Here is a 16,927-nt window from a genome sequence, read left to right on the forward strand (position 1 = left end):
CTAGTGCCAAGGTTACTGGAATGAAGCTTAAACAGGTAAGATTTTCATAACGTTTCCGTCTAAAATAATATTTTCGGTAGGAGTAGATCGCTTTAGTATGTTATGTATCGTGGTTTAGTTATTATCATGTTGGAGGATCGAATTAAACACTCGCCTACCAATGATAGTTTTAATTCATGATTTTTGAGATGGCGTTTTGCTCACGTGTCACATGGCTCGAATTGAACCAACCTTACAAAGTATTACTACGTTCGTGTAACCTTGGATAGCGCGGTGTTGGCGGAACGGCGAAAGCGGGGCAGCAGAAAGAGAAAGCAAAAATAGCTAACAAGAGTCCAACAAGCAACGCAAAAAGTGTTTTGAGAAGTGTTAACTACTGATTACGGGCTGGAAAATCAAAATAAAGTGTGTCGCAGTAATGTACGTGGTCATACGCGTGCAGTGAATCATCCGGGCGGTGCTGCGCCAGTAAGCTAAACAACAAAAACCGCGCGTAACCAAGTAAAGGGCACGCAGGCACGAACGGGCTACTATTGTGGCCAGCAGACGTAGGAGAATAAGGAGTTATGCACCTGGCAGCTTATCAGCGAACCTGTAAAAGTGGCGATTGTCAGCGATAATTTGAGTTTTGAGCGCTATTTCCTCCAAAAGATGCAGGTAAGCGTCGGTGGTTGTAGGTGGTCGAAGAAAGGTGAGACGGTGTCATGTTGCCCAGGCCTGGAGGAGGTGTTTGCGCATCAGCGTACCGTAATGGTAATAAAACCCGTTTCCCGCTTGTTTTTTTTTTCTCACACAGCAAGTAGACGATCCCCCTTATTTGACTGTAGGGACGGAAGTAAGCGCCAAATACAAGGGGGCATTTTGCGAGGCCAAAGTACGCAAGGTGGTCCGCAACATCAAATGCAAGGTCGCGTACAAACAGCAAGGCCTCGGCTCCGGTGTTGTTTCCGACGACCAGATCAAGGGCGCGTTGCGTGTAGGCGCCATGGTCGAGGTGAAGCATCCGGAGCGAAAAGAGTACGTCGAGGCGACGCTGACGAAGATCCAGGACTGCTCGCAGTACACGGTCGTGTTCGACGATGGAGACATTACGACGCTCCGTCGTAGTGCGCTCTGTCTGAAGAGCGGGCGACACTTTAACGAAAGTGAAACGCTGGACCAACTACCGTTAACGCATCCGGAGCACTTTGGAAATCCCGTCATCGGTGGCAGAAGGGGAAGAAGGTAAGAGCACATTTTGGCAAAACCATGCTGTTTTAAATAAACTGATTCGTCTCATTTGCAATCAGATCACGTCATTTGCTTGCCGACGACAGCTCCGATGAAGACGATGAACCAGCCACCCATTCCCGGACGAACACGGGAGGCGATAAGGAGGAAAATATCGGCAAGGTAGTATGCGTTGAGACGACCGATAATAAGAAGAAAAACCCGAAGGAGAACTGGTTCCCGGGGCTGGTGGTAGCTCCGACGGCCCAGGACACGGTGCGCATTCGCGTAAAGGATGAGTACCTGGTGCGGTCGTTCAAGGACGGCCGGTACTATACCGTGCCGAAGAAGGAGGCGGCCGAGTTTACGCGCGACAGTGTCAACAAGTCGGAGGCGGCCGCCGTGTCCGCTGCCATCGAATACATGGACAGTGACGTGCTGCCACCACACTGGGACCGGGAAGCACTGTTCGGGATGGCCGGCAGCTGTAGCGACTCCGACCAGGAGCTAGAAACGGACAGCTCGGACGACGAACCGACGGAGGAAAAGGATCACTTTGTGGCCCAGCTATACAAATTTATGGACGATCGTGGGACGCCCCTGAACAAAGTGCCATCTATCATCAACCGCGATGTGAACCTTTACCGGTTATTCCGAGCGGTGCAGAAGTTGCACGGCTACAATCGGGTGACCAGTCAAAATCAGTGGAAGCAGATTGCGCTCCGGCTTGGTTTTTCGCCCGCCACAGCCAGCATCACGAACCTGGTGAAGCAAGCGTACAAAAAGTTTCTGTTCTCGTTCGAGGAGTTTAACCGGAAGCTCGGCTGCACCATGGTGCCACATCCGAAAACGAGCCGCTCGAAGGGCCGCAGCTTGGTCCGGGCCAGCTCGGTGCAGTCGCCAAAGTTGCCGGAGAAAGAGAAGCTGCTCACGGCCAGGGAACGGGCCGCGGCGGCTGCGGCAAGCAACGCGGCGCTGAGTTCGGCGGCTGACGCAACCAACTCGGCGGTAGATGAGTCGGGCAATACGAGCGAATCGAGTGCGGCCGAAAGTAGTACCGCGCTGCGACCTGCAGCAAGCAAGCGCAAGATAGTAGGCGGTGGAAAGGTTAAAGCTCTGGTGGACAAGTTCGAAGAGAAGGAAAAAGAACGGGAAAAGGAAAAGACTCCTAGCTCCAAGGCGCCAACCACAACCAGTGCCGGTGACAGTAGCGGTTCTGGTGGAAATAGTGGTAGCAGCGGTAGAAAGGACGACGGGGCTCCAAGCTCCACCACTGTCACCACGCCCGTTTCGGCTAAGAAGGATAAACTCATCGGCAGGGGCAAGACGTCAGCGGACACGGTCGAAAGGCGTGGTCGGAAGCGCAAAGATGCCGATTCGCTGGATTCTAAGAAGGACGAGCGTGAGGGCAGTACGGGCGGTGGTGGTGGTAGTGGAAGTGGCAGCACCGGAACTGGTGGCAGTGTGAAGCAGGAAAAACATACCTCGCAGGGTGGCGGTCCGCACGGAGGGAGTGGCAGTGGCAACAGCAGTGGTGGTGACCGAGGATCGGGCAACGGATCGGGACCCGGGGCTGGCGGTGGTAGAAGGCAGAGTGTTAGTCCTGCCAGTGGGACGGTGCCCGATTTCCCCATCGAAGTAGGCGACAAGCTGAAGGTTTACTATGACGAGCAGAAGGTGACGTACGAGGCGAAAGTGATAGAAATCGCCAATCAGGAGGGAAACCCAATCTATTTGGTCCATTACACCGGTTGGAATACAAGGTACGGTATGGCAGGAACGATACAAACCACCTGCAATTTTGGCCATTTAGGGTACCTTTGAACACCTTACGAAGTGTCGATACAGAGAGGTTTCGTCTTATTGGTCCTAATTGGGGTTTTTCCATTTTTTCAGGTACGATGAGTGGGTACGCAAGGAACGCATTGCGGAAAACTTGACAAACAGTAAACAAACGAAGAAAGGCAAATCTTCGTCCAACACCCCTACTGCGTCGACGAAAGCGTCGTCCTCCGCCGTCGCATCGACACCAGGTTCGGGTGACCCGAAAACCCCGAAGGTTGGCAAACGTAGTCGCGGCAACTCGAAGGGTGATGGACCCGGCACTACACCCCGCTCCACGACGCCGAACGTGGGCCGTACAAAGTCCCCGGCAACACAGTCCAACCGACGACCGCTGACCAGAGGCGGTTCGTCGGCAGTCACCGGTTCCGGCTCGCTTTCTGCCGCTGCCGCGGCCTCTTCCTCCACCGCCGGGCGGCGCACGTCAAACAATACGGACATTTCGTCGTCGCTCTCCGTGCCGACCGATCCGGACAACACGAGCGACACCGACTCCGACGAACCGATGATGAAAAAGTGCACCACCAACAGCTCCTCGTCGACCACTTCGTCCAACTCGTCGATCTCGATGTCGTCGACGAGCACGAAAGTAAGTACCACCGCCGAGGCCGGCTCGTCATCCGATGCCGCGGCGATATCGGACGAGTTCTCCAACGGAGCAACCAAGGGTGCTGGTGGTGGTGGTGGTGTTGGTGGTCGTGACTATGATCTCAATCAAGTAATTTCCCAACCTATTGCATTGCATTTAACCGTCCGATCCAGATCTTTACTAACCACATGCCATTTTCTCTCTTTTTCTCCCGTTCCCTTTTTCCGTGTCATGCCACATTTTGTCACTTCTATCTTCCTTTCTTTTTGGGACATTTGCTTTTGCTTTCTCTTTTTTTCTCTTGTCATGTTTTGCGGGTTTTAAAATGTTTTTGTTTGTCAATTTATTTAATTTTGCTAATCGAAACGAAATGTACACCCACTTTCCCTGCCAAATCCGTCCGTCCTGTCCGTCCTTTTATAAACCATCTATTTTTAGATCCGCTCCGAACTGAAGGGCTTCAAGGAGCTAAAATCGCCTGGTTCACCGGCGTCCGATACGACCACGACGACCACGACGACAACAACGACCGCAGCCGGTGAGGGACTCGGGCCCTCCTCCACCACCAACCCGTCCGACATTCCAAAACACATCATCCTGAAGCGCGAACCGACCGCCGCCGGTATCATCGCCATTCCGTCGGCCGGCTCCGAGGGTTCACTAGGCGACGCGGGCGATGCAAAGGCAGCCGCAACCACCACCACCACCATCACGGTGGTAAAGAAGGAGCATACGCCGGTCGTGGTGAAGGAGGAAGAATCGACCGTCACCGAGGAAGAGGAAGAACCGGAAAAATCATCCGAATCGGAAACGCTCAGCGAGGAGGATTCTTCCCAGTCGTCGAACAAGGCGTTCTCCAGCTCGCCCATCACCACCATGGTTGACTCGGATACGGCCGAAACGCCACTGTTGGCGACGGCCATCGTGCCCACGCCGAAAGTGTCCCCCGATGCGGCGGCGGGTGAACGGGATGATTCTTCCTCCGCTGAACCGCTGGCAACGACGGCGGCACCGGAGACAAAGCTGCCGGGTGTTGTGAAAAAGGAACCGACGGATGTGCCGGAAATGGCTGAGAAGCAATCGCCTTCGGCAGCCGCGGGCTCGAAGCCGCCGATCAAAACGTACGGCACGGCGGCCACCATCATTGCCAATTCGGAAAAGATGGCTTTCTGCTGCCTACGGGACGTTACGCCGGAAGGTGATGTGAAACCGGGGTCGGGTTCGCAGAAAGAACTTGCTGCTGATACGGTGGTGAAGATGGGTACAACTATTTCCCCGACGGTCTCCCAATCCGTCGTCGCCACCCCACAAACCCCATCGTCGTGGTCGGTTAAGAGAGAGATGTCCGAAGAGAAATCTTCACCACCGAGCGCCAACTTGACCGCCCGCAGTACGACAACGGCGGTTCCCTCGACTCCGGGTAAAGCTTGCAGCAGTTTTTCAGCCATCAAAGAGGAACAAGTGTCACCTCTACAGAGTGTCATAGCAGGCGGGACGGGAAAAGCAATAAAATCCCCGAAATCTCCCATGGTAACGCCAGTGGCAACAACGTCGAACGATACCACCCTCACAACGCCGATGGCCAAGGGCAGCTCGAGCACTCTACTTTCTCCCAGTCCAAGTGTCGTTTCAGTGTGCAACACCGTCACACCGACACCGACCACTCTGTCCACCTCTAGCGCGTTCGGAATGTTACGAGCCGAGAGGAAGCAATCGAACCCCGGGCCAACGGCGCCAATGGGTGGTGAGAAAAAAATCACCCTTGGCCGCGAAGGTCTGTCCGCGTTTTCTTCCGCCACCACCTCGCTGACGGGCGGGACAGCTCCTCCATCGTCGACGTTGAAACATGGCGCCACACCAGGAGGCGGCGGTCTCCTGCTCGGTGAAAAGAAGCACTTCTCCTCATCGCCTCTGACTGCGGCTCAAAACAAACTACTCAGCAAGGAAGCGCTCTCAATCAAGTCGATCTTTGAGTCGACTGCAAACCGAATGGATGAGAAGATTTCGGATATTTATGAGTTCGAAGATGAGTACGACGATCATGATATCGGCGGTGGAGCCGTGACCGGTACTGGTGGTGGTGGTGGTGGCGGTGGCGGTGGTGGTGGAGTTTCCGTTGGAACGTCGGGAGTGCCGCGAAAGCTTGTCTCGGACGTGCCCCCAGCGGAGGTGGTCACGGCATCATCATCCTCCGTTGGAGGACCAGCACTGGAGGACAAGCGTAAAAAGGTGATGCAACGGAAATCACTGACCGATCCACTCGATGCAACCACGGCTGGTGGCGGTCCTAAGAGGAACAAAAAAATGTCCCCGATGAAGTCGCAAGATGGCAGCGCCGATAGTAAACCGCTCCGGTTCAGTGGAATGATTCGCCGAGACACGCAGGCAAAGGAAAAAGATGAGCAGACAAAGGAGAAACAGGTTGTGAGTGCTGTTGGTGACTCCGGTAGTGACACTTCTAGTACAAAACTTCCGATCGTCGGAGAAAAAGTTCCATCTGCGAAACTCGCCCCGGTATCGGCATCGCCCGGCGCCGCTTCCTCGAGTACGGTACTGACGGCATCAGCCACTCCGCTTTCGACTCCGATCAAGAACGACTCCACGTTTGATGTCCTACGGAAGTCTCCCAGCTTCAACTTGGTCACGACGCCCGGGTCGAAGGAAGAATCTTCCAAATCGATGGACGAAGGTGAACCGAAGCCACCGCCGCTGATCACCGCAACGGCACCGGGTGTTTTCACGCCCGTTATTTCCACGGCGACACTCGCAGCCGCCGCCGGTGCGGGTGGCGATCGGTCTTCGTCGATGCTGCACGGATCCGGCCACGCCATCGGGCCATCGTCGTCCGTGCTGCTAGCGATGGCGGGCGATGGTGACAAGGTGAAAGAGGAACCGACGCTGGAGAACTGCAAGAAGTACTTTAACGATATGAACTTCGAGTTTGACGCTCCGACGGTGAAGAAACCTCCCTCGATAGCGGACAAAGTGTTGAAAGCACTTAGTCAACAGCAGCAGCAGCAGCAGCAGCAGCAGCAACAACAGCAACAGCAAGCACAACAAACGGTAAAGTCGGAAAAGCTTGACTTCCCCAAGTACATGACCAGCTCGATGCATCATCATCCGATCAACAAACCGATACCGACGACGGTGGCTACGGTTTTAGGAAGCAGCAGCTCGTCCGTCTCCGTTGCGTCCAGTACAATGGACGGGAGTACGTCAACGGTAGGCGCTCATATTGTATCGTCACCTTCGTCGACCTTAGGTACGGAACAATCCAGCAGCACCAGCGTAGGAAGCACAAGTTCAGTGTCATATGCGTTGTTGAAGCAATCCCCCAGCATTGGAAGCGATCCGGCTCAACCTGGGAAGACTACCGAAAGCTCCAACGTCCCAGCTGCGATTCGGAGAGATGTGCTGGTATCTCCACTCAAACCACCTGTGAAACCACTGTTCCAAACGATCGGTCTGGAGAGAAAGCTGGTTGAAGGTAATGCTCTTCCACAGCAGCAGCAGCCGACCACCGCTTCTTCGCAGGGACAACAGCAGGGAGGACTGCTGCAATCGTCTCCATCGGCAACCCCCGGTGGCCACAAGCACCTGCTGGAGCAGATTCCTCCCGCCCGAAGCAATGATCTCACGGAATCGATCCGAAAACTGGATCCAGACACGGGTTTCATCCACGACGACGAGTCCACCGACAGCAACGACTCCGAACATCGGTTAATTATTGAGGATGCGGAATCGCAGGGCAGTGGTGATCCCGTCGGTGGTGTGGTGCCGATGTCGGTTGCGGCTTCGCCAGCATCGGCGACGCAGGCCACCACGGTGGTCCACGGCAGCATCACTAGCAGTGCAGTGGTTACGGCAGGAGCGACGGCAGTGATCGTTCACTACGATACCACCAAGCCGACAGTTTCGTCATCACCGGGCACGGCCATGGTTGTTACCGCGAAGAAGGAACTGTTCGAGGACAAACCACCACCACGCTCTGCCGCGTCTATTGCGCACGAGATGGCATCGGCCGCTTCGGCTGCGGCTGTTGCAGCGGTGGCCGAAAAAGAGAAGCTCGTTCTAAAACAAGAACCACCGCCGGTGTCTTCCACCATGCAAACGAAAGAGGAGCAAACGAAAGGAACCATCATGGGGATGGAGAGGAAAACAACCCCCATCGGTGCGGGTAGTGTAAAGCAAAGTCTTCTGGAGACGATCATACAGATGAATCCGGCACCCCGTGGACTCGGCTCCGAGGACTGTCTGATGCTGAAGGAGAACGAGCAGCGACGGAATGCGGAACTGATGGAATCCTCTCGGCGCGAGCAGCATGAAGCAGTGAGCACATCCGATCAAAGCGGTTCCGTTTCCACCTCCGTCATAACCTCCACCGGAACAAACGAAGGGACAAACACCGGCCAGCCCGCGTCGTCGGTGGAAGACAAAACGACTCCGCAACCCAACCAATCGCAGCAACAGGCGGCCAACAACGAGTCACTTTCGCTGCTGCTCTGCGAGGAAACGATTCCGGGCTCGCCGGCACCGAAAGATCACGATCGACCACCGCCGACCACTGTCGGACGTAAGGTTTACGCCGAGCCGCCGCTTGGTTCCGCCTTTCTGCCGCCACAGAACATTCAAACCGCCACCGATCTCAAGCAGGTTCCGATGGATCTCGAACCACCGATCGTAACGATCACGATCGGTGGCAATACGACCATCAGCAGCAGCAGCAACAGCAGCAGTAGTTCCTCGAACCAAGGAGGTGTTGGTGGTGGACCGTTCGGTGCTGCGGGAGGGCGACTATCCGGAAAGGTCGGTTCCGGTGGTGCCGAGTCGGCCGTCGATACCCCGAACAGCTCTCCGAGAGATTCCGTTAGTCAGGATGAAAGTAAGTGGACAGAGGGATCATTGAAGAAAATTGTAACAACTCATTTATGTACTCTTTCAGCACACGATCAAGAATCATTGTCACCGAATAAGAAACGCCGTCCGCGGAAGCCAAGCGAAGAACCGACACTCAAGCGGCGTCGGACAGTCAATACCAGCCTGCAGGGAGGAGGATACAGTAGTGCAAACAATGGTTCTAGCAGCGGCTACGGCCGTAGCCAGAGAGGAATGACGACCAATAATGGTAAGTCCCCATGAAGAAGTTTGATGCCGGCATTCCTCTTACCCTCTTTCTCCATTCCAGCAACCGACAGTGAGGACAATTCGGACACGGTGGCCGCGTTCCATCGTTCATCCTCCTCGTCCATGCTCGTGCCCGGCGTTGGAAAGTCGGGTCCGCCCTGTCAGTACAATTTCCTCGTCAATCTGGGTAAGACCGACAGTTCTCATTGTTCGCGTGTCGTTTTCTCCACTGATGGTTAACTAAAACCCATTCTCTCTCTTCTCTTTTCCATCAGATCCGACTTTGAACAACAACCAGCGGGTGGCAATACTCAGGAAGAAAATTCAAGAGCTTCGGAAAACGTACAACGCCATCAAGGCGGAGCTGGTGAGCATCGACCGGCGGAGAAAGAAGCTGCGCCGGCGCGAGCGGGAAAACAAGAAGCAAGCAAAGCTGAGCAGCGCCGGTGCATGCAACAACTAATTTGTTTTACCTCTTGTTTTAGATTAATTTTTTTTTCATCTGTCGATGGTTTTTAGACAATTGATTCTGCTAGTAATGCACATTAGGAAATAGGGCGAAAGTCAGTCATAAGAAAGTGTGTATAGTGGGGGAGTAGATTTTAGAGGCACTTTTTTGTTTGTTTAAAAAAATCAACGATATTTTCTCTATCCAGTCATTCATACTACATACATAAAATAGTAATAGCGAAGAAAGGAGAATTATGTTGCTGTACAGCTGATATTTTTATCTTGTTTTACTCACCCTCATCCGTTTGAGTATTATGATTATTCTTGTTTTACTCATCCTCACCCGTTTGATAATTATGATTATGATTATTATTTCTTTGCAGAACTTTACTTAAGTGAAATATATGTGAAAATTTATTCTAAGCAAAATGTTTGTGCACAACTCATCACCCATCCTCATTAGCATTAGGTAGAACCGTTTAGGTGTGCTCTTTGTGCGAAGCATATACTTTTCACCTAAAAGCAGCTGTAAGAAGTTAATCATAGTGGTGTGCATTTTGCAAGATAATTTAGAGATTCAAATAGTGCAGATATTCATCTTTATTCGAGTACGGTATGTATTGTCAACCCGTCAATACAGTAATGTAAGAAATTGTAAGAATTAACAATCATCTGGTGAATAACGTTTGTTAAATAATGCTCTACTTCGCGTTCTACTTGTATGCCTCCAAAGTGACAATACCACACACACACGATCTCTGAGAGTGATCACATATTTTTTTGTTAAGTTTAGAAAGCTCTAAGTACGCCACAACAGGGTGATGGCTTTCAGCGGCCGTCCTACATACTACGATAAAACCCGTAATTTCGTTTGCAGCAACAAGAGAAAGGGAGCGCAACGTGTGCAAAATCTCCCACAAGCCGAGGAAAGGGAAGGCTGTTGGCTGTTCAGTGTGTTGTGCCGCTTTGAGATTCACGACAACGAGTTCCTAGTTAGTGCTGTCACGCTGTGTGGCAGTCAGCGTGAGGAATACTTGCTCCAGCGACGTCTGGCCGAGGGCGTAATCTTCGAGGTGCAGTTGCTCCCTGGCCCGCTCCAGCACACCGAACATTTCCGACCACCGACGGCCCGTGTCCGTGATGTGATAGGTGAGGTAATTTTGATACTCTTCTTTCAGAACCACACCACCGTCTTCGCAGCAGCCAGCAGGTGTTTGGTTTGTGAACGTTTCCTGAATGAATCGTATCACCTCCTGCTTGTTCCGGTCGGCCAACTGCTTGGTGTTGGCACGTTTCAGTTTTAACGTGAGGAAGTAACCGTTCGAGAATTTGTTCTTCAGATGCTGTGCCGACCCGAGGCAGCGCAACTCCCCGTTCACCATGATAGCTAGGCGCGTGCAGAGCGCCTCACACTCCTCCATGCTGTGCGACGTGAGTACGAGTGCGGTTTGTCCTTCGGCACGCACGCGACACATCACATTCCAGAAGTGTCGCTTCGCACCGGGATCCATTCCCGTGGTCGGTTCGTCCAGGTATACCACGGCAGGTTCGCCGAGCAGCGCTAGGGCGGTACTTAGCTTCCGCCGGTTGCCCCCACTGTACGCCTGGACGCGTTTGTGCAGATGCTTGGCGAAGTTCAGCTCAACCGCAAGCCGCTCGATGGTGGACGAAATGGAGCTGGTGGGAATGCCGCGTAGCTGGGCAAAGATACGTAGCGTTTCGCTGCCCGTAAGATCCTCCAGCAGGGCGTCAAACTGTGGACAGTACCCGATCCGCCGGTATACCGCCGGAAGCTGCGTGCTCAGACTGTTTCCAGCCACCCAAGCGTTGCCGGAAGTGATGCTTCGGTCACCGGTAAGCATGCGGAAGGTGGACGTTTTCCCGGCACCATTCACTCCGAGCAGCCCGAAACATTCCCGCTCGCCGACGGCGAACGTCAGTCGGTCGACCGCTCGCACTTCCTTCGTGGCCCTGCCGTAGCATTTGGAAAGATCGCGCAGCATCAGCAGTGTCGGTCCGGAAGCGTTCCGATACGTTCCGTCGTTGTAGAACTGTTCGACGCGAGTTCGTTCATCCGCCACGTCCGTGTCCTCACCGATGGCAATTACTTCCGTTTCGTCTGAGGACGTGCTCGGATCGGTTCGGGGTCGCAACTTCAATGCAACCGATTTAAGAGATGCTAGCACGTTCAGGCTGGAAACTACGCGATATTCTTTCAGCAGCAACGTTGTGAAACAAAGCACCGCCACACCGAGCATATACACCAGATTGCGGCTGATTCCTCGTGGGTTGAAGGAAAAAATGTCAACATCTAGAAGGAGGTGGATAAAAGAATAGAAAACGTTAGCAAACGAGGAAAGGATGGAAAACAGGAAACACCATGAAACTGACCACAACAGAGCTCGTTGAATTTACAAACCAACTGCGGGGAACAGAATGGTGTTGCATCGCAGTAGGCATCGCAAATCTGCCGCGTCGTTTCCATCAGGTTGATGTTGTTCAGGCTGTGACTGAGTGCGAACAGAGGAAACACCATATAGATCCACTCCATCGTTTCCGCGACGTGCCGCAGATCGAAGTCCTTCACCTTGAGCAAGAACACCGCGGTAAACATGACCGTCCCGGTGAATATGTTGAAAATGAGCATCTTGATGAACCCGGTCGATGGTACATCGAAACAGTGCGCCCCGAGGTACGTGAATGGAATGACGGCCAGGCCGAAGCAGACGAACACAAGCGCCACCCGACCGAGCTCGGTCGGCGTAGACCAGCCCTCCTCTTCGAACGACGCCAGCGTCCCCAGGTACAGGGCCATCGCGACACAGTACACCGCAAAGTCCCACACGAACGAAACACCCCAGAAGGTGAGCGCATCGACGCCGCTGACGAACTGCAGTAGCTTCGAACCGGACGCCCGCTCGCGCACGTAGAAAAGGATGTAGAGAGCGCCCACGAATGCCATCGCGAAGCCGGTGTTGAAGGCCAGCTGGAAGCCCAGGTTGCTGCCGGATTGAGTGCGCAGGAAGCGTATGTGCGTACTGTACGGGAGCGGTTTGTTCGTCACGGTGAGACTGCAATTGGCGCACACGGTTCGTTCGATGGCATTGTACAGCACACTCAGCGCGAGTGGTGCCGTATGGTACGCTTTGTTGTTGAACCAGGCCGTATAGTTACGCCCCGGGACGTCCAGCGTGGAACCAATCATGAAGGTGTTATCGACGGATCGAATATTTTCCACCGACTAGAGGAAAAGAAACAACAATGAAATATAACATAGGAACGTAGAAGTAATATTGCCTCACCTTCTCCAGGAGAAACTCGGTGAAGTTCTTCTCCGTTATGATGAGTCCATGGGATCCGGTAGTGAACGCACCTGCGATCGTTTCGTTATACGCCTTTACAATGGATGCATTACGATCGTTTGTCGACAGGATCGTGTTGGTTCGCTCGTAACTATCCAGCTTTATCTCGAGCGGAGGCAGTACGACGTTGTTGGGGAAAAATCGAACGATGGCGATAACCAGCAGGACAAAAATCATCGGCAGGAGCACCTGCAGGACGGAAATCTTCCAGCTGCGTATGAAGCAGAGGAACTTTTTGCTCATCATTGCGCTGATTTGACTGATGAGTAGCTGAGGGCCGGTTTGCAATTCGTAGCTTTCGGTGATCGTAATCGGTGGCAGAGCGTGTCCTCCTCCCGTTCCATTGGCGTGTTGTTCTGACTTGGTATGTGTACCATTTTCCCATTTACCATCCTCGTACAGATTGCTTTCGTCACTTCCCAAGCTGTGTTTGGAATGAAATGGAAACACAATATATAATTGATCTCGCCCAAAAACGCCTTCCATACTTACCGCATAAATACTTCCTCCATCGTGGAGAGAGCAATTCCATAGCTTGAGATGCCACACCGTGTCACGTTATTTTCCAACTCCTCAAGCGCGGTCTGAAACATGGGTCGATATTGTTCCCGCAACCGATAGCTTAGTTCCGTCCCAATATCCGACTCGACGGTCACATCCGGCACGAAGCGTCGCAACAGTTCCGTCAGTAGCTCCGGCTGGCAGTTTGGTTCCTTCACGCAAATCAATCGGTAGCCTGCACCGAAGCGTTTCTTCAGAAAGAACGGAGTACCGACCGCCCGCAGCTCTCCGTCGCATATCACCGCTATTCGATCACCCAGCACATCCGCCTCGTCCATGAAGTGCGTCGAGAGGATGATGGTACGGGTGCGTTTTTCCTGCTGCAGTAACTCCCAAACGGTTCGCCGCGCACCCGGATCCATCCCGGACGTCGGTTCGTCGCAGAACACCACCCTCGAGCCACCACAAAGTGCCACCGCGAGCGACAACTTCCGCTTCATACCACCGGACAGTGTGTGCGACTGGGCGTCCCGCTTGTCCTCCAGCTTGAGCGCACGCAGGTATTTCGTAATTTCCGCCTCGATTTCCGCCTCACTCCAGACGCCCTTCAGTTTGGCGAAGAAGCGTATGTGCTCCGCTACGGTTAGCTCGTTGAACAGCACGTTGTGCTGCGGACAGAAGCCGAGCGTGTTGCGAAACTGGTCCACCGTCGCACCTTCAATCCGGTGGCCGTCGACCGTGGCGTACCCAGCTGTCGGCGGATACATTCCCGTCAGCATGGCCATGGTGGTCGTCTTTCCCGCCCCATTGTGACCCAGAAGGACCGTGATATCGTCACGGTAGAAATTCACCGTCAGCTCACACACGGCCGGACGCCCTTTGCCGAATATCTTCGTCAGGCCGACCGTTCCAATGCCGACCGTTTTCTCCGACGGGCCCCCTTCATCTTCCATGTTCGAGGCATAACGTTGATGCTGCTGCTTCAGGCTTTCTCGCTCCGCATTCAGCCCATTCGCTTCGATCAACGGTGCCGATGCCAGCAGTCCACCCAAAACTTCCTCCTTCCAGAAGCGACGGGTGAGGAAAAAATTCCACCTCCGTGGCACACCAAACTTCCCGGGAGCAATTTGTTCGACGTACAGCGCGACGGCAAGATAGACACCCGCATCGATCAGTAACATTCCGAGCACGTGCGCCATCGTCAGCCGGTCGTCAACGGTGACCGGTGAAAAGAGGTTTTCCCACTGCAACCCAATGGAGGTGCCTTCGTGCTTCATGAACAGCATGATCCCGTAGCCCATCGCCGTGTTGCTCCAAAGGCTTGAGCCCAGCTTTGCCCCGAGCGACATGCGGTCGTAGTTGCCGAACGTTAGCTGGAACGGCGTCAACGAGTAGAACCACACAATACCGGCTATTCCCGAGGCGATGTTTGCTAAAAGTAAATCGGTAAAAATCGGTCAGCAATTCTTTTGCAGTCCACGTGCACATCATTTACCTTTCGAGAAGAATGTGCTTATCATGAAGCACAGCATGATCGTGGTGATTCCGTACACGAAGAAGAACATCCAGATGAGGAAGCGGTTGGAAAATTGAAAAATCGCAACCTTCGTGTTGGTGGTGAGATTGCAGCTCAGCAGGATGGTGATGAGGCTGATCGAGATGGTCAACAGCGTTAGGGTGCGCACGAACCAGGCCACCCAGTGGATCCATCCGCGTAGACCCATCACCTTCATCGACTCCTTCAGCTGCAGTTCCTTTTCCAGCGTGATAAATTTCACCGTGTTGATGCACGAGTAGAAGAACGCCACCATAATGATGGACGGAAAGAGGTTTTCCAACCCCCGCAGCAGTGGATCGTCGTAAAAGGCAGGATACGGAAAGCGCTATAAGCAGAAAGGTAAAGAATCGTTACATAAATGAGCCATTTTGACTTTATCCATCCATATCCGTTTTTTACCTTCAGCTCGACATGTGGCATTGTATCGTTCCGAAATCCACGCAGTTCCAGCACGGCACGACTGATCGCATTCTGCACAGAAGCGAATCCTTCCGCATAGTAGTTCGCCGGGTAGCCGCCGTCGCTGGCGTTAATGGTGCGTGCACCGTACACTTGGAACTGCGGAAATATCAGGAACGTGCGCCAGTTAGCCCAAAACTCGGCCCCCGGTAGCCTTGTGGTACGCATTTCGCTGGGAAACCGCAGCGCAACCTCCAGCCGATCGGGAAGCGACGAAATGTTCTAAAAGTGGACTTTTGGAATGTGAATGCTCTGGAAACCACCCACACACAGTTGTGTCCTTCCATACCTTGAAGCGATCGCCAAACTCAACACCGGCTAGAAAGTTGCTCGTGATTAGGTCCTTGTACATGCTTTCGCTATCGTTGTAACCCTGGTGAAGTACGTCCGTGCCGAGCATACGGGCCGCCCGGCCGATGATCCGTTCGAACACGTCATTGCGCGGTGAGTAGACGATTTTCAAATTGATTGGATTGTTCGTCACCATTTCGCTGGAACGAAAAACCTCAACCTTTAGCACACACTTCACGTTCGATAGAATATAATCGATATATGTTACCGTATCATGGATAAGCTCTGGACGTTTAAGCTGCCGAACGTGGTCGGTTTGGTGTAGACGGTTGGGGTTACCAGCCCGCGAACCAGTATCAGCAACGAGCAGGCCAACACCGGTATGGTAATTTCGAATGCCGTTTGCACATAGTGGCGCTTCTGGATGATCCAATTTTTCCACAGCAAAAGCAAGAACTTATCCCAGCTCGAGGTAGTCATGGTGGGCGATGCGAGTTCAGACTCTGCTGAACCAGCGGGACGGCGTCGCGTCAAGGCACACTGAGGTTTACTGTTGCAATTAACGATTGTTTCAGCACTGCTTTACAGCTATTGCCCCACCACCATCGCAATGTTACTGCCCTTCCGTTTACGATTCACTCCTTCTTCTGCTCACAAGAACGAATACACCTGACGCGGTACTTAGTTACAGGCCCAGTCACCAAGTGTACAAACCAGTTTGCGGGCAAGTGCTTTATGTGGGAAAATACAGCATAATCACGCTGCTACAACGCCACTCGATGGAACCGGCATTGCGTCAACCGATCGTTGTTCTTTTCCGACTAGCGAGCAATATCCAACAAACCGCAGCAGTTTGCTGCTGTTGTTGCTGCTGGATGAATCATTTCGCCAGATTGCGAAGTTCTGACTGTCAAAAAATAATTACTCAACAGCCGCTCCTCCACATGTTGGGGAACCCCGTGCGCGCGCGCGCGTTCGCGGTGCAAAAGTTGAATGAAAAACGTTTTAAATGACGGTGGTGGGGAAGGTATGCGCATCTAAACAAGTGTGTTGCTAGGAAACATATGTTGGTCGCGACCCGCGAATGCACGTGGTGTTTGTGGGTGTTGGTTTCGTTCGCTTCGTGTGCCGTAGTTTGTTTACTTTCCAAACATATTTAAAAGGACAGCTTAAGTTCCCTTTCCCAGAAAATACAGTCTATTTTCTGTTCTTAAAATCTACTTGAAATTTTAAAATGAGGGGTAAGGTGATGCAATATGTCCCCTTTGGCGGGAGACCTTTAATTGCTCCCAGTCCATTCAAGAATTAAAACCACGAAAATTCCCTGTTCGATTATATATAAAATATAAAAATATCAGAACGGCATGAGCAAATTCAAGTCGTAATGATTTCACACTCAATTAATGTTGTCTAGTTTTCTAGGTCCAAACTTTTACGTAGGAGCGATACATTCACATGGGTTCTAGGAAACACTTCAACGAATATGTTCCATTGCATCCTTTATTTTTCAATCGCATAATTCAGCTATGAAAATAGGAGTGC

At 52.7% G+C, this 16,927-nt stretch overlaps 2 protein-coding genes across 2 annotated transcripts; one reads left to right on the plus strand and one right to left on the minus strand.

Annotated features, from left to right (window-relative positions):
• Positions 1–314: 314 nt before the first annotated feature.
• Positions 315–9,769, plus strand: LOC131267469 (serine-rich adhesin for platelets-like). The gene is made up of 8 exons (XM_058270355.1): positions 315–657; positions 797–1,224; positions 1,290–2,972; positions 3,106–3,769; positions 4,079–8,522; positions 8,583–8,765; positions 8,826–8,951; positions 9,040–9,769. Exons 1-8 carry the CDS (start codon positions 652–654, stop codon positions 9,225–9,227), a joined length of 7,722 nt encoding a protein of 2,573 aa, XP_058126338.1. The 5' UTR covers positions 315–651; the 3' UTR covers positions 9,228–9,769.
• A 261-nt stretch (positions 9,770–10,030) lies between these two features.
• Positions 10,031–15,865, minus strand: LOC131267470 (retinal-specific phospholipid-transporting ATPase ABCA4-like). Its single transcript, XM_058270357.1, has 8 exons — positions 15,654–15,865; positions 15,384–15,585; positions 15,035–15,316; positions 14,573–14,960; positions 13,069–14,509; positions 12,517–13,000; positions 11,606–12,455; positions 10,031–11,525 (listed from the first exon to the last, which is right to left on the minus strand). The coding sequence occupies exons 1-8, from the start codon at positions 15,863–15,865 to the stop codon at positions 10,204–10,206; spliced, it is 5,181 nt and encodes a 1,726-aa protein (XP_058126340.1). The 3' UTR covers positions 10,031–10,203.
• Between the last annotated feature and the right edge of the window lie 1,062 nt (positions 15,866–16,927).

Source organism: Anopheles coustani, chromosome 2 (genome assembly GCF_943734705.1).
Source record: "Anopheles coustani chromosome 2, idAnoCousDA_361_x.2, whole genome shotgun sequence".
In the NCBI taxonomy this organism is placed as follows: domain Eukaryota; kingdom Metazoa; phylum Arthropoda; class Insecta; order Diptera; family Culicidae; genus Anopheles; species Anopheles coustani.

Excerpts from the sequence above, each read along its gene's own strand:
- LOC131267469 (XM_058270355.1), top strand. Across the intron at positions 3,770-4,078 it reads GTGACTATGATCTCAATCAA|ATCCGCTCCGAACTGAAGGG; the intron begins GTAATTTCCCAA and ends ATCTATTTTTAG. Across the intron at positions 8,952-9,039 it reads CAATTTCCTCGTCAATCTGG|ATCCGACTTTGAACAACAAC; the intron begins GTAAGACCGACA and ends CTTTTCCATCAG.
- LOC131267470 (XM_058270357.1), bottom strand. The coding sequence starts at position 15,865 with ATGACTACCTCGAGCTGGGATAAGTTCTTGCTTTTGCTGTGGAAAAAT. Across the intron at positions 15,586-15,653 it reads CAGAGCTTATCCATGATACG|CGAAATGGTGACGAACAATC; the intron begins GTAACATATATC and ends TTTTCGTTCCAG. Across the intron at positions 13,001-13,068 it reads ATGGAGGAAGTATTTATGCG|CTTGGGAAGTGACGAAAGCA; the intron begins GTAAGTATGGAA and ends TTCCAAACACAG.